The 16,640-nt window shown below is 42.4% G+C and overlaps 2 protein-coding genes across 4 annotated transcripts in view; one reads left to right on the forward strand and one right to left on the reverse strand.

The window, feature by feature from the left end:
• LOC111151232 (chromosome unknown C17orf78 homolog) overlaps window positions 1-7,766 on the reverse strand; it is a 22,662-nt gene extending 14,896 nt beyond the window's left edge. For both annotated transcript variants that reach the window (XM_022509039.1, XM_022509040.1), the window contains exons 1-3: window positions 7,709-7,766; window positions 6,240-6,326; window positions 5,271-5,516 (exon numbers count right to left, since the gene is read on the reverse strand). In XM_022509039.1, coding sequence (XP_022364747.1) covers window positions 5,271-5,516; window positions 6,240-6,326; window positions 7,709-7,766 — 391 coding nt within the window. The remainder of the gene's footprint in view (window positions 1-5,270; window positions 5,517-6,239; window positions 6,327-7,708) is intronic.
• Window positions 1-16,640, forward strand: part of LOC111151230 (acetyl-CoA carboxylase alpha) — a 288,595-nt gene that overhangs the window by 33,231 nt on the left and 238,724 nt on the right. The gene's annotated exons all lie outside the window — the stretch shown is intronic.

Below are 16,640 nucleotides of genomic sequence, written 5' to 3' on the forward strand. Positions count from 1 at the left end.
TGGAGGCTCTCACTGCTAGGATAAATGAGGCAGAAGAAAGAATTAGCGATATAGAAGACCAAATGACAGAATAAAGAAGCTGAGCAAAAGAGGGACAAACAGCTACTGGACCATGAGGGGAGAATTCGAGAGATAAGTGACACCATAAGACGAAACAACATTAGAATAATTGGGATTCCAGAAGAAGAAGAAAGAGAGAGGGGAGCAGAAGGTATATTGGAGAGAATTATTGGAGAGAATTTCCCCAATATGGCAAAGGGAACAAGCATCAAAATCCAGGAGATTCAGAGAACCCCCCTCAAAATCAATAAGAATAGGTCCACACCCCGTCACCTAATAGTAAAATTTACAAGTCTTAGTGACAAAGAGAAGATCCTGAAAGCAGCCCGGGAAAAGAAGTCTGTAACATACAATGGTAAAAATATTAGATTGGCAGCAGACTTATCCACAGAGACCTGGCAGGCCAGAAAGAGCTGGCACGATATATTCAGAGTACTAAACGAGAAAAACATGCAGCCAAGAATACTATATCCAGCTAGGCTATCATTGAAAATAGAAGGAGAGATTAAAAGCTTCCAGGACAAACAAAAACTGAAAGAATTTGCAAATACCAAACCAGCTCTACAGGAAATACTGAAAGGGGTCCTCTAAGCAAAGAGAGACCCTAAAAGTAGTAGATCAGAAAGGAACAGACACAATATACAATAACAGTCACCTTACAGGCTATACAATGGCACTAAATTCATATCTCTCAATACTTACCCTGAATGTTAATGGGCTAAATGTCCCAATCAAAAGACACAGGATATCAGAATGGATAAAAAAACAAAACCCATTTATATGTTGCCTACAAGAAACTCATCTTAAACCTGAAGACACCTCCAGATTTAAATTGAGGGGGTGGAAAAGAATTTACCATGCTAATGGACATCAGAAAAAAGCAGGAGTGGCAATCCTTATATCAGATCAATTAGATTTTAAGCCAAAGACTATAATAAGAGATGAGGAAGGACACTATATCATACTCAAAGGAACTGTCCAACAAGAAGATCTAACAATTTTAAATATCTATGCCCCTAACATGGGAGCAGCCAACTATATAAACCAATTAATAACAAAATCAAAGAAACACATCGACAATAATACCATAATCGTAGGGGACTTTAACACTCCCCTCACTGAAATGGACAGATCATCCAAGCAAAAGATCAACAAGGAAATCAAGGCCTTAAATGACACACTGAACCAGATGGACATCACAGATATATTCAGAACATTTCATCCCAAAGCAACAGAATACACATTCTTCTCTAGTGCACATGGAACATTCTCCAGAATAGATCATATTCTCAGTCCTAAGTCAGGTCTCAACCGTTATCAAAAGATTGGAATCATTCCCTGCATATTTTCAGACCACAATGCTCTGAAGCTAGAACTCAATCACAAGAGGAAATTTGGAAAGAACCCAATTACATGGAGACTAAACAGCATCCTTCTAAAGAATGAATGGGTCAACCAGGAAATTAAAGAAGAGTTGAAAAAATTCATGGAAACAAATGATAATGAAAACACAACGGTTCAAAATCTGTGGGACACAACAAAGGCAGTCCTGAGAGGAAAATATATAGCGGTACAAGCCTTTCTTAAGAAACAAGAAAGGTCTCAGGTACACAACCTAACCCTACACCTAAAAGAGCTAGAGAAAGAACAAGAAAGAAACCCTAAACCCAGCAGGAGAAGAGAAATCATAAAGATCAGAGCAGAAATCAATGAAATAGAAACCAAAAAAACAATAGAACAAATCAACGAAACTAGGAGCTGGTTCTTTGAAAGAATTAATAAGATCGATAAACCCTTGGCCAGACTCGTCAAAAAGAAAAGAGAAAGGACCCAAATAAATAAAATCATGAATGAAAGAGGAGCGATCACAACGAACACCAAAGAAATACAGACAATTATAAGAACATACTATGAGCAACTCTACACCAACAAATTTGACAATCTGGAAGAAATGGATGCATTCCTAGAGACATATAAACTACCACAACTGAACCAGGAAGAAATAGAAAGCCTGAACAGACCCATAACCAGTAAGGAGATTGAAACAGTCATCAAAAACCTCCAAACAAACAAAAGCCCAGGGCCAGATGGCTTCCCAGGGGAATTCTACCAAACATTTAAAGAAGAACTAATTCCTATTCTCCTGAAACTGTTCCAAAAAATAGAAATGGAAGGAAAACTTCCAAACTCATTTTATGAGGCCAGCATCACCTTGATCCCAAAACCAGACAAGGATCCCATCAAAAAAGAGAACTACAGACCAATATCCTTGATGAATACAGATGCAAAAATTCTCGCCAAAATACTAGCCAATAGGATTCAACAGTACATTAAAAGGATTATTCACCATGACCAAGTGGGATTTATTCCAGGGCTGCAAGGTTGGTTCAACATCCGCAAATCAATCAATGTGATACAACACATTAATAAAAGAAAGAACAAGAACCATATGATACTCTCCATAGATGCTGAAAAAGCATTTGACAAAGTATAGCATCCCTTCCTGATCAAAACTCTTCAAAGTGTAGGGATAGAGGGCACATACCTCAATATTATCAAAGCCATCTATGAAAAACCCACCGCAAATATCATTCTCAATGGAGAAAAACTGAAAGCTTTTCCGCTAAGGTCAGGAACACGGCAGGGATGTCCATTATCACCACTGCTATTCAACATAGTACTAGAAGTCCTAGCCTCAGCAATCAGACAACAAAAGGAAACTAAAGGCATCCAAATTGGCAAAGAAGAAGTCAAACTATCACTCTTCGCAGATGATATGATACTATATGTGAAAACCCAAAAGACTCCACTCCAAAACTGCTAGAACTTGTACAGGAATTCAGTAAAGTGTCAGGATATAAAATCAATGCCCAGAAATCAGTTGCATTTCTCTACACCAACAACAAGACAGAAGAAAGAGAAATTAAGGAGTCCATCCCATTTACAATTGCACCCCAAACTATAAGATACCTAGGAATAAATCTAACCAAAGAGACTAAGAATCTATACACAGAAAACTATAAAGTACTCATGAAAGAAATTGAGGAAGACACAAAGAAATGGAAAAATGTTCCATGCTCCTGGATTGGAAGAATAAATATTGTGAAAATGTCTATGCTACCTAAAGCAATCTACACATTTAATGCAATTCCTATCAAAGTACCATCCATTTTTTTCAAAGAAATGGAACAAATAATCCTAAAATTTATATGGAACCAGAAAAGACCTCGAATAGCCAAAGCAATATTGAAAAAGAAAGCCAAAGTTGGTGGCATCACAATTCCGGACTTCAAGCTCTATTACAAAGCTGTCATCATCAAGACAGCATGGTACTGGCACAAAAACAGACACATAGATCAATGGAACAGAATAGAGAGCCCAGAAATAGACCCTCAACTCTATGGTCAACTAATCTTCGACAAAGCAGGAAAGAATATCCAATGGAAAAAAGACAGCCTCTTCAACAAATGGTGTTGGGAAAATTGGACAGCCACATGCAGAAAAATGAAATTGGATCATTTCCTTACACCACACACGAAAATAGACTCAAAATGGATGAAGGATCTCAATGTGAGAAAGGAATCCATCAAAATCCTTGAGGAGAACACAGGCAGCAACCTCTTCGACCTCAGCCGCAGCAACATCTTCCTAGGAACATCGCCAAAGGCAAGGGAAGCAAGGGCAAAAATGAACTATTGGGATTTCATCAAGATCAAAAGCTTTTGCACGGCAAAGGAAACAGTTAACAAAACCAAAAGACAACTGACAGAATGGGAGAAGATATTTGCAAATGACATATCAGATAAAGGGCTAGTGTCCAAAATCTATAAAGAACTTAGCAAACTCAACACCCAAAGAACAAATAATCCAATCAAGAAATGGGCAGAGGACATGAACAGACATTTCTGCAAAGAAGACATCCAGATGGCGAACAGACACATGAAAAAGTGCTCCACATCACTCGGCATCAGGGAAATATAAATCAAAACCACAATGAGATATCACCTCACACCAGTCAGAATGGCTAAAATTAACAAGTCAGGAAATGACAGATGCTGGCGAGGATGCGGAGAAAGGGGAACCCTCCTACACTGTTGGTGGGAATGCAAGCTGGTGCAACCACTCTGGAAAACAGCATGGAGGTTCCTCAAAAAGTTGAAAATAGAACTACCCTATGACCCAGCAATTGCACTGCTGGGTATTTACCCTAAAGATACAAACGTAGTGATCCGAAGGGGCACGTGCACCCGAATGTTTATAGCAGCAATGTCTACAATAGCCAAACTATGGAAAGAACCTAGATGTCCATCAACAGACGAATGGATAAAGAAGATGTGGTATATATACACAATGGAATACTATGCAGCCATCAAAAGAAATGAAATCTTGCCATTTGCGACGACGTGGATGGAACTAGAGGGTATCATGCTTAGCGAAATAAGTCAATCGGAGAAAGACAACTATCATATGATCTCCCTGATATGAGGGAGAGGAGATGCAACATGGGGGGTTAAGGGGGTAGGAGAAGAGTAAATGAAACAAGATGGGATTGGGAGGGAGACAAACCATAAGTGACTCTTAATCTCACAAAACAAACTGAGGGTTAATGGGGGGAGGGGGGTTGGGGGGGTGGGATTATGGACATTGGGGAGGGTATGTGCTATGGTGAGTGCTGTGAAGTGTGTAAACCTGGCGATTCACAGACCTGTACCCCTGGGGATAAAAAGATATTATATGTTTATGAAAAATAAAATTTAAAAAAAAATTCAAATAACCATTATCAAAAGAAGACCCATCAGAAATGGAAATCACATGAAAATCCCAGCATTGTCAGGGTTAGAGGGCCCATAGAGATTAAAAAACTGAATTTCAGGGCACCTGGGTGGCTCAGTGGGTTAAAGCCTCTGCCTTCGGCTGAGGTCATGATCCCGGGGTCCTGGGATCGAAACCCGCATCGGGCTCTTTGCTTAGCAGAGCCTGCTTCCTCCTCTGTCTCTCTGCCTGCCTCTCTGCCTACTTGTGATCTCTGTCTGTCAAATAAATAAATAAAATCTTAAAAAAAAAACACCTGACTTTCAGAGAAGACCCAGATCTGCCCAAGGAGAGGATAATCCATATCCTTGAGCCCTTAGCTACTACTAAGCCCCACCCGGCTTCAAGGATGTCAACTAAAAGTCAGTGTCTATCTCCATCTCATTTTCCAGTCTCACCTTGCCCTGTGAGAAGGGATCCAGTCTGAAACTTGGTTGTGGAGGTTAAGTGACAATTTGGGGAGGCAGTGCTGTTTCTGCGGGGAGCAGCGATCACTCTCAGGTTCTTCAGAGTCTGATTGATCTTTGACCCTTTCTCTGAATAAACAAGGTTGACTTTGACTTTGCTCCCAGAGCCAAGGCACTGCAGGGTAGCCACAGTCTGATTTTGAATGAAGGTAGATGTTCTGGCTTGTGCCTGAGCCTCTGGAAGGAGAAAAGCCAGTTAGAAGAATGAAGCTGGTTGTTAATCTGAATGGTACCCAGCTGAATATCTTCCATTCGTGACCCCTGTTAAAACTCCACTGCTGGGGGTGCCTGGGTGGCTCAGTGGGTTGAGCCTCTGCCTTCAGTTCAGGTCATGATCTCAGGGTCCTGGTATCGAGCCCGGAATTGGGCTATTTGCCCAGCCCGGAGCCTGCTTCCCCCTCTTCTCTCTCTGCCTGCCTCTCTGCCTACTTGTGGTCTCTGTCAAGTAGATAAATAAAATCTTAAAAAAAACAAAAACAAAAAACAAACTCCACTGCTGTACTTGCTTCTCTTTAGTTCACTTCTTCCTCAACATGTGGTTTTGGTCCTAAGTGTAGATGCCCTGCCTTTCCTCCTTCCTGCCATGGGTCTCGTGAAGATAGGTGCCTGCAGTAAATTCAGCCCAGGGAAAAGCTTCGAGGTTGTCTTCTCCAATGCAGAGAGGGTTACACGGTGCCTCCTTCTCTTTCTTCACCCTCAGCTGTTTGATTGATATAGCCATGCCTTAGGTAATAAGTGTTAATTCAAAAATTGGTTTCCAGAAACCCTCTTGAGGGGATACATATCTTTAAAATCGGATATTCGAGATCTGGGATAGGAATTGGGGAAGACAGTCCTCTTTTAGGCGTAAAGATTTTCTGGAATGGCAAGGTGATTTTTCAGGCAGGGCCCATTCCCTACCTTGCGTGAGCACATCCCCAGTTCTTCTCACATCCTTTGGGATGAACCCAGGCAACTGTTCCACGTGGCAGCTGCTATCTCTGAAATCTGGAAACAAAAAGAGAAAAAGGTCAGGACTTACAATTTATTAGGTACAGTTTAGAATTCCAGGTACCGGAGAGGGTGGTGCAGAAGAATGCAGTCCCTTCTCATCAAGCTGGCAATGGGGGAGATCAAACACTATTAAAAAAAAAAAAAGATTTTAAAATATATGCAAGTAGGAGTTAACCTTGTACAAGGAAAACAGTACCAATCCATTACACTGAGGGGGGAAAAAAAGGTGAATGCAAGTTAAACAGAATTATGAGTTAATAAAAAGACTAATCAACCCATTCCTTCAAATGCTGCTTGTTACCTCTTTTCCTTCTTGTTCTATCTGCCTTCTTATATTAGAACTTTTGAAAGTTTGTTCAGTGTAACTCTGAACAAGGTATCTCTTCAGGTTTCCATGGAACCAAGGACATAGCTTATTTATGCTTTTTGGCAAATAACTCACAGGATATTGTGAGTTTTCTTCATCCATTAAATTTGTTATTGCTGCCCCTTGAGCTGTTTGGCCATAACTCTGATTAGCTAATTTTATTTTATTTATTTATTTATTTATTTTTTAAGATTTTATTTATTTATTTGAGAGAGAGGCAGTGAGAGAGAGCATGAGCGAGGAGAAGGTCAGAGGGAGAAGCAGACTCCCCGTGGAGCCGGGAGCCTGATGTGGGACTCGATCCTGCGACTCTGGGATCACGACCCGAGCCGAAAGCAGTTGTCCAACCAACTGAGCCACCCAGGCGTCCCCTGATTAGCTAATTTTAGAGATGAACTGTTCGGACACCTTGAAAAAGCATGTTTTATTTATTTTATTTATTTTTTATTTTTTTTATTTTTTTAAAGATTTTATTTATTTATTTGACAGAGAGAGATCACAAGTAGGCAGAAAGGCAGGCAGAGAGAGAGAAACAGGCTCCCCGCAGAGCAGAGAGCCCGATGCGGGACTTGATCCCAGGACCCTGAGATCATGACCTGAGCCGAAAGCAGCGGCTTAACCCACTGAGCCACCCAGGCACCCGAAAAAGCATGTTTTAAATAAACAGTTATCAGAGAGCAGCAAATGGTGCCATTCCAGCCTACCCTGGAGTCTGCTTCTCCCTCTCCCTCCGCTCCTCCCCTGGCTCACTCTCTTTCTCACTCTCTCAAATAAATAAATCTTAAAAAAAGAAAAAGAAGTGTGGAAGGGGGGGTAGAATTCTCACCACGGAACAGCTATCTCTGAGTTGAAATAAGTTATAGTCCTACCTAGAACCAAGAAAATACATGGGATGACTTTAAATCATCACCAGCTGAGTACTGGCTGTATCTCAATCTGGTAGAATAGTCTCCCATATCCTAGGTCTCTCTTTGGATTTTCTAGGATATTAGACTATTGAAGTACTTACCTTTCTTGCTGACATCATAGGACGTAATGATTAGGCTGAAGACCAAGATGGTATCCATCTTAGCTGGAGCACATGCTCACAGCGCCTTCGTCTTCTTGCTAGGGGCTTGCACTGCCCTGGAACGAATTTTGACCCCGGGAGAGTCTGGTTCCACCCTAACTATTTTTGCCCCATTTCCTGAAGACCTAGGAATAGAGCTGATTGGGGAGAAGACCAAATGAGCTTGTTAATGATTGACTCAAAAAGTCTTCCTCTGACTTCATAGCTGGTGCCGACATAAGGAACTGTAATTACCTAGAGGTTTCCCTAGAAGAAAGGACATAAACACCCAGTGATACGCTTTACAAACACTTGTACATGGACACGTAGACATTCACATGCATGCTTGCTGACACGAGCACAAAGATTTATTCACTGACATAAAGAGATGTAGAGATTTCTATTAAGGAAAGTGATTCAAGAATAGAGCACTCTTGGGTGGCTCAGCTTATTAAGCATCTGCCTTCAGCTTATGATCCTAGGGTCCTGGGACTGAGTCCTGCATAGGGCTCCTTGCTCGGCGAGCGTGCTTCTCCCTCTGCCTGCCACTTCCCCTAGTTGTGCTTTCTCTCTGACAAATAAATAAATAAAATCTTTATTTTTTAAATTTACTTTTAAATTTTTTATTTATTTACTGACAGAAACAGTGAGAGAGGGAACAAACCTTTAAAAAAAAAAAGAATGGAGCAGGAAACTAGGACCGAATGAGTTAGTGGACAACACTGGAGAGAGTACAGGACTAGGAACTGATAGACTTGAGTTCCAGCATAAGCCCTGTTATTAATATCACCTCGAGAAAATTCCTTGACATCTCTGAATCTCTGTTATCTCCTCTCTAACTGGAGAATTCTGGCCATAATCTCTAGAATTCATTCACAGCTGTACATATAAACTTTAGCTTAGATGTATCTACCTAGTTTTGCACACTTTCACACCCACGAGTAGACCACATTGCCATGACTATTGCACTAGGTAAGTGATACTGTCTGTGATTTGGGAAGGTTTTCCTAGACAGATAACCATTGTTGAAGAGTTTTCTAACTTTTAGCAGAGAGTTTACATCTAGTGTAACACTCTGTAGACTTTGTGATAGCATAACTAGACAGATCCTACAGCAGAAATGTATCTTTTTAAAAAAAATATTTATCTATTTGACAGAGACAGCGAGGGAACACCAGCAGGGGGAGTGGGAGAGGGAGATCAGGGAGCCTGACATGGGGCTTGATCCCAGGACCTTGGGAGCATGACCTGAGTTGAAGCAGACGCCTAACGACTGAGCCACCCAGGTGCCCCCAGAAATGAAGATCTATGCAGATCTTCTGCTGAAGTCACGAACCTTTGCAGTCTTTCTACTCACTCTAAATTTTCTTCATTGGAGCCAATATAGGTCTGGCTATGCATAAGAAGATCTTGGAGACTGACACTCTGATAATGATGTGAAGGGAGCTTGAGTCAAGGGATTTTTCATGAGGGAGTTCATGAGATCTGAGTCAAATTATAATTTATTTTTAGAATTTTTTCAAAGATTTTTATTTATTTATTTGACAAAGATCACAAGTAGGCAGAGAGGCAGGCAGAGAGAGAGAGAGGAGGAAGCAGGCTCCCTGCTGAGCAGAGAGCCCCATGCGGGGCTCGATCCCAGGACCCTGGGATCATGACCTGAGCTGAAGGCAGAGGCTTTAACCCACTGAGCCACCCAGGCGCCCCCAAATTATAATTTTAAATATTACCCTGTTCCTTGGCATTTTAATTCAGGTTGAAATCTGGCTAAATTGAATTCAGGGGAAATCTTGATGGGGAAACAGAATGGAAAGAGATGTCGCCGGAGGACAGCATGTTGCCCGAAATGTGGAAGAAGGGCTGAGCATTCAGTCACAGTGCCTTTCACCCTTTCGCTCAACAAGTATTGTGGGCCTACTGTGTGCCAGCCGCTCTTCTAGCAGTGAGCCAGACCAAGCCTATGTTCACATGAAGTGATGGGAAGCAGACAATGAATACAGCTGGAAAGAAAATAGTGCAGAGGGCTGATGATAAAACACAAATGCAAATACAGGATAATTTAGAGGTTATGGTAGTTGTGGTGGAGCAGCAAACAGGTGGTGAGGTGAAGGACACCCCGCAGAGGTTACACTTACAGTGGTCAGGACAGACTTCTCTGAGGAGGTGACATCTGAGCTAAGGAAACCAGGAGAGTGGATGGCTTAGAAGCCAATAAAGAAGAGTCTTGCTGGGAAGGAATTAGGTGGTCAAGTGCAGAGAGGTTATGTAGAATAAAGACAGTACCAGTGGGTCTGACAGGCTTGTGACAGCAGTTCCAGCGGAGTGGCGGAAGCAGGAGAGGGCTGAGAGGGAATTGAAGCTGAAGTGGTGTACATAACTTTTCCAAGGTGTTTTGCTGCGGAAAGGAACAGAGGAGCAAGGCCACTGAGTGGAGGGAAGCTAAATGCTTCAGATCTCTATTGGCCCAGGGCAACCCTGTCTTATTCCTTTATTCCCTCCTACAACTGCCTGATTCTCTTAGCAGGGCAGGTGGTTAGGGGAGAATAAAGGGCTCCATTGCCTTTCGTGATTTTTCCTTAACATGATTACATGATTCTCTGCTCCCTTATGATATCAGACACTACCCCCCTTCTGCTTATTTGAAATATTCTGTAGATTCTTTCCTTCCAAATGCCACGTTACAGTGCTGCCCCCTTGGAGCAGGGATCGAAACGGATCTAGGGTTCACTATTGTCATTCTGTGTGGCAGAAAAATGCACTCTTCGCAAAGGAAACCTTGTGCTTGGACAAAGAAAAAGAGGAAGAGTTTTCTTTTATCAATTTTCAGACCCTTCCCTTTTCCTTTGTGTCTCAAAAGCCTAAAAATCAGCCTGGGTGTTGGTGTGGCTATACTGTGGGATACAGAGAAGCAAGAGAGCTGCATTAACAAGGCAAAATATCTGGGTCTCTTTCTGTACTACTAGATATTTTGATTGATTTTCGAAGTGTTTAGAGTATTTGTAGGGGAGAGGATTATCTCCCCTGATCTCCTTTCCCCACAGCAAAGATTTCTAATTTAGGAAGGAAAAAAAAAAAGGCTATAACACAGGTGAGTTTTCTAATTGTGCAGATAAGAGATGTGACTCGAAGATAATTAGAAACTAGGACTGTGGCGCCTGGGTGGCTCAGTCGTTAAGTGTCTGCCTTCGGCTCTGGTCATGGTCCCAGGGTCCTGGGGTCGAGCCCCGCATTGGGGGGGTCCCTGCTCAGTGGGGAGCCTGCTTCTCCCTCTCCCACTCCCTCTGCTTGTGTTCCCTTTCTTGCTGTGTCTCTGTCAAATAAATAAATAAAATATAAAAAAAAGAAGAAACTAGGACTGGATGGATTAATCAGGGTAGGTCTGTGGGAGGAGCACTTGACAAGCCAGGAGGTTTACCTAGGTTCTAGATTATGCTCGGTAATTGACTGAATCCATTTGGGTAAGTCACTTAACTTCTCTGGCCTCTATTTCAGTTTCTTGAAATGGTTAGACAAGTTGATTTTGAAGGCCTCCTACAGCTCTAAAATTATTATCTTAATACCGTGCTCTGCTCTCTTTCTTTTTTTTTTTAAGATTTTATTTATTTATTTGTCAGAAAGAGAGAGAGAGCGAGCACAGGCAGACAGAGTGGCAGGCAGAGGCAGAGGGAGAAGCAGGCTCCCCGCAGAACAAGGAGCCCGATGTGGGACTCGATCCCAGGACGCTGGGATCATGACCTGAGCCGAGGGCAGCCGCTTAACCAACTGAGCCACCCAGGTGTCCCTCTGCTCTCTTTCTTTTAAAAAGTGCGTGCTTTGGGGTTGGTTGGTTTAGTTTCCTTTAAATTCTTTTATTGTGGAATGCATCATACATATAGAAGAGTACATATAACATAAATATATATATATTTTTAAAGATTTTATTTATTTGACAGAGAGAGATCACAAATAGAGAGGCAGACAGAGAGAGAGAGAGAGAGAGAGAGAGGGAAGCAGGCTCCCCGCTGAGCAGAGAGCCCGACGCGGGACTCGATCCCAGGACCCCGAGATCATGACCCGAGCCGAAGGCAGCGGCCCAACCCACCGAGCCACCCAGGCGCCCCCATAAATATATTTTTAATAATAACAGGAACACTATTCAGCCATCACCCTAATGTAGAAATTGAACATCGTCAGTGTCCTAGAAGCTGTTTATCTTCTTCTTCTTCTTTTTTTTTTTTTTTAAGATTTTTATTTATTTATTTGGCAGACAGAGATCGCAAGTAGGCAGAGAGGCATGCAGAGAGAGAGGAAGGGAAGCGGGCTCCCCACTGAGCAGAGAGCCTGATGCAGGGCTTGATCCCAGGACCCTGGGATCATGACCTGAGCTGAAGGCAGAGGCTTTAACCCACTGAGCCACCCAGGTGCCCCAAGCCATTTATCTTCTTGTGATATACAAGTGATTACACTTCTTTCCCTCCTCCCAATCATTATTTACCCAAGCTTTTTAAAAATAGTGAACATCTGTATATATATCACTAAAAATAGACTTTTTTAATTTTTGCCTGCTTTGAACCTAAGTAAATGTAATCATTCTTTATGTTTTTTAAAGTAAACTGTTTATTATGTACAACACAAAATGGATATTACCTCTCTTCATGACCTCTCCCAGTCACTACCTACTATCAGGAGTAACTGTTATCCAGACCTATACTGCCACACATGAGTTTTGCCTATTTTTTGAACTCTGTATAGCAGGAAACATACTTTTTACCTGGATTTTTTGCTCAACACTGTACTTGTAAAATTCATCCGTACTTCATGGAGCAACAGTTTGTTCACTCTACTTGTTTTGTAATAGTGCATTGTATGATCGCCTCACAATTTATGTACCCGTTCTACTGCTGAGGCACATGGGATTGTTTCCAGTTTGGGGTCATAATTAACAATGTTCCCGGACACATGTGAAAGTTTCTCCAGAGTATAAATTCAGAAATGGAAGCTGGGTTATAGGGTAGACAGGGTATGTTCAGCTTTGCTAATTAATGCCAAACTCTTTTCTAAGACGTTGTCCCCGTTTACACTTCTGTCTGCAGTACATGAAAGTTCCTGTCGTCCCATGTCCTTGCCAAAGAGGCCAAAGAGCCTTTTCAGTGCAATACAACCATGGGATTGAACAGGTCTCAGCCTACCAACCCTTCAGCTGGTTTTCAGAAGCCCAGGCCACAGTCACTTCTCCTGTTTACTTGCTCCATCCAAATGAGGGTAAAGGATTCAAATGATTGCTAGGTCTCTGATCACATGCTCTGTTACTGGGAATATGGGCCTCGGGTAAGTGGGGTGGTGATTTTAATAACATAGTCATTCCTGAATGAAGTGAGCATCCGTAGGATACTTTGTTCTTATACTGAGTACTTGTAGGAGATGGAAGGAGGCACAGAAGGGAAAGGGGAAGCAATATCTTCAGCGAGCTTGTTATGTTTCAAGCTCTGTGTTAGAGATTTTACATTTTGGCTATAAACATTTCATCCAAAACACAACCTTCCAAGGTAGCTATTATACCTCAGTTTTACAGACGAGGAAACTGAGGCTCAGTTTCACAGACAAGGAAACTGAGGCTCAGTTTCATTTGCTCAAGGTCACACAGCTAATTATTGACAGAGTCAAGATCTGATTAAAGAGCCCAAGCTCTTTATGATATAGAACAAGTCCCTGCTGCTCTTGACGTATTTTGGCTTAGGTTGCCAGTTCTCATTTCTGCTTGCCTATATTGACTCCCAAAACTATGCTGTTTGATTTATTATGGCCATTTCACTCCCTGGTTGATTTATTTTTTAAAAAAGATTTTTTTTAGGGGCATCTGGGTGGCTCAGTGGGTTAAGCCTCGGCCTTCAGCTCAGGTCATGGTCCCAGGGTCCTGGGATCGAGCCCTGCATTGGGCTCTCTGCTCAGCGGGGAGCCTGCTTCTCTCCCTCTGCCTGCCTCTCTGCCTACTTGCTTATTTATTTATTTTAGAGAGCCAGGAGGGGCAGAGGGTAAGGGAGAGAGAATCCCATGCTGACTCCTCACTGAGTGCAGAGCCTGATGCGGGGCTCAGTCCCAGGACTCTTGAGATCATGACCTGAGCAGATATCAGGAGTCGGCCACTCAACCAACTGGGCTCCCCAGGGGCCCCCTATTCATTGATTTTAATTTTTAAAAAAAATTTTTTTAGAGTTTTTTTTCTTTCTTTCTTTTTTTTTTTTTAATTTGACAGAGATCACAAGTAGGCAGAGAGGCAGGCAGAGAGAGAGAGGAAGGGAAGTAGACTCCCCGTTGAGCAGAGAGCATGATGCGGGGCTTGATCCCAGGACCCTGGGATCATGACCTGAGCTGAAGGCAGAGAGAGAGACTGAGCCACTGAGCCACTCAGACGCCATCTAGTTTCAGCTTCTAGAAGTGTGCCACTCCATTCACTCTCTTTTCTTCCACCTGTTAATCTTGTATAGTAAGTTCTCTCCACCCTTTGGCTGTCCTCCTCCGCTTCTTACATATATGTTGGCTTGTGTGGCAAGAACTCAGGGAACAGCTATGAAGAGCCCATATAGAGATGGGCAGGTTGTGGCACGCACCAAACACAGCGCTGAGGAGCTGTTGAAATTGTAGAAGTATTGTTTTAAAGACGTAGTTCTCTGCCCATTTATCTTAACATTTGATGATAACTAGACCTTTATGTAAGCAGTCTGGGGATGTTCTAACTCATCCTTTGTTTTCTTCCACTGTAGTTCTTTCATCAGACTTTTCCTTGGCTGGTTCTTCTCGGGGCCCAATTACTTCCAATATTCAGTGAGGACAAAAGCAGAATAAGGGCTTGCTGAAATTTCACATAAGTACAGTTTCTGAGAGTAAGCCCCCCTGGTTTTGCACTGCTCCTAAGGCTGATAAATAGCAACACCACTAAGAAACACTTTGGGGGCAAAGTTCCTATTATTTAATAAGAAATAGGAAAGGTATATGAAAAGTAAAAGAGGCAGTCTCAAGATTTTTAGTTCTTTCTGAAGTCTTTTCCTGCCAGCTTGAGAGAGCACTACTAGAGAGAGGCATATCTTCCCTCTTCTTGGGGCCTTTTCCCCCCCTAGTCAGCCAAGTCAAACATCTTGTTAAACCAGGAAGTTATGCTCAATTATCTTAAAAAATTTTTTTATTTAAATTTAATTAATTTATTTATTTTTTTATTTAAAAAAATTTTTTTAAGGATTTTATTTATTTGACAGAGAGAGAGAGAATGAGAACAGCAGAAGGAGAGGGAGAAGCACACTTCCTGCTGAGCAGGGAGCCCTACACAGGGCTTGATCCCAGGACCCCAGGATCATGACCTGTGGCAAAGGTAGACAATTAACCAACTAAGCCACCCAGGTGCCCCCAAAAATTAAAAAAAAAAAATTTTTTTGTATCATTTAAAAATTCTAGTTAACATATCTGTTCATTGACAGATGCATCCAATGACACAGTTATTGTGAAATGTATAAATATATAAATATACATATTTATATTTATATATATTGTGAAATGTATATATATTTATATATTAAGTATATTAAATTTATATGATATATAAAATATATATTTATAAATATATAAATAGTTCACTGCTCTGTAAAGTCCAAATCTTTCCAAATTTCTGTTTCCAGTCCCTGTTAAAGTAGGTTGGTAAACTCAGAGAAGCCACCACCAAGATATTATGAGTCCTAGGTGAATATTATTCTTGTTGCTCAATCTTCCCATCTTTCTGCCTCTGCTTCTGTGCAGGAACTTCTGACCTCGAATGTGTATTTCTACCCGAGTCACTTTTCGCCCTCTGGCATAGAACTTCTTCCCACCAAATCATCATTCACCATACCTCTCCAGACCCTTAGCACAAGCCTGTGTAAAGATCAGGAAAGTAGGGGCACCTGGGTGGCTCAGTAGGTTAAGCCTCTGCCTTCGGCTAGGGTTATGATCTCAGGGTCCTGGGATCGAGCCCCACATCGGGCTCTCTGCTCAGCGGGAAGCCCGCTTCCCCCTCTCTCTCTGCCTGCCTCTCTGCCTACTTGTGATCTCTCTCTCTGTCAAAAAAAAAAAAAAAAAAAAAAAAAAAAAAATCAGGAAAGTACTCTGGGTACTTCATTAAATTCTTGTAGGGGGTTAAACTCACCCCACTTTTCTGAAGCAATTTTCTTTCTTTTCTACCCAAGAAATGTACTATAAACTGGGACTTTCTCCTGTTACTGTTACTTCTCAACAGCCACCATGAATGTCTTACTATGAAGTAACTGGCAAAGCTAGAGTAATTGGTTGCTCCTGTTCAATGACTTGGTGTAATTACAATGGAGTTTGGGAAGCAAGCTCCATTCCGAGAAATCGGGAATTTACTGTCCTCTATTTTACCTGCTCAAGGCAGGCAGAAGGGACTGTTGTCCATTGGCATTCTGCCCTTCTTCCTGAGCTTCCTTTGCTGAGGCTTTCACTCAATGCTCCAGGATCCTGCAACTCAGAATCCTTTGGGGCGGGCTGCTTTGGAGCTGCTGAGCTAGCCAGGGGGCTGGTGGTGTTGTTCCAGAATAGGGGTTCTTTAGCCTGTACCAACTCTGAAACCAGTCTGTGTGATCCTGGACAATTCATGGGTACAGTGCCCACCTCTTCAAGGGGTTAGTATTGAAAACGGTAAGGTCCTTCCATGCCAGAACACTGGCTATCCCGCTCAGTCCTCTTTGGTTCTGGACTCCCTTCCCGTGCTGCAGGCCTGCTGGCCCCTCACTTTCTGCGGCCCGGGCGCCTCTCTCCCTCCTGGGAGGTGCACGTGGGGCCATTTCCCTCACCCCACCTCTTCGCGGGAGGGGAGGAGAAGGCCGGCCGCCCCCGCCCCTGGCAGAGTGGGCGGCGAAGGCCGAGCCGGGGG

This window comes from Enhydra lutris, unplaced genomic scaffold, assembly GCF_002288905.1.
Source record: "Enhydra lutris kenyoni isolate GAN:26980312 unplaced genomic scaffold, ASM228890v2 scaffoldscaffold26, whole genome shotgun sequence".
Lineage (NCBI taxonomy): Eukaryota > Metazoa > Chordata > Mammalia > Carnivora > Mustelidae > Enhydra > Enhydra lutris.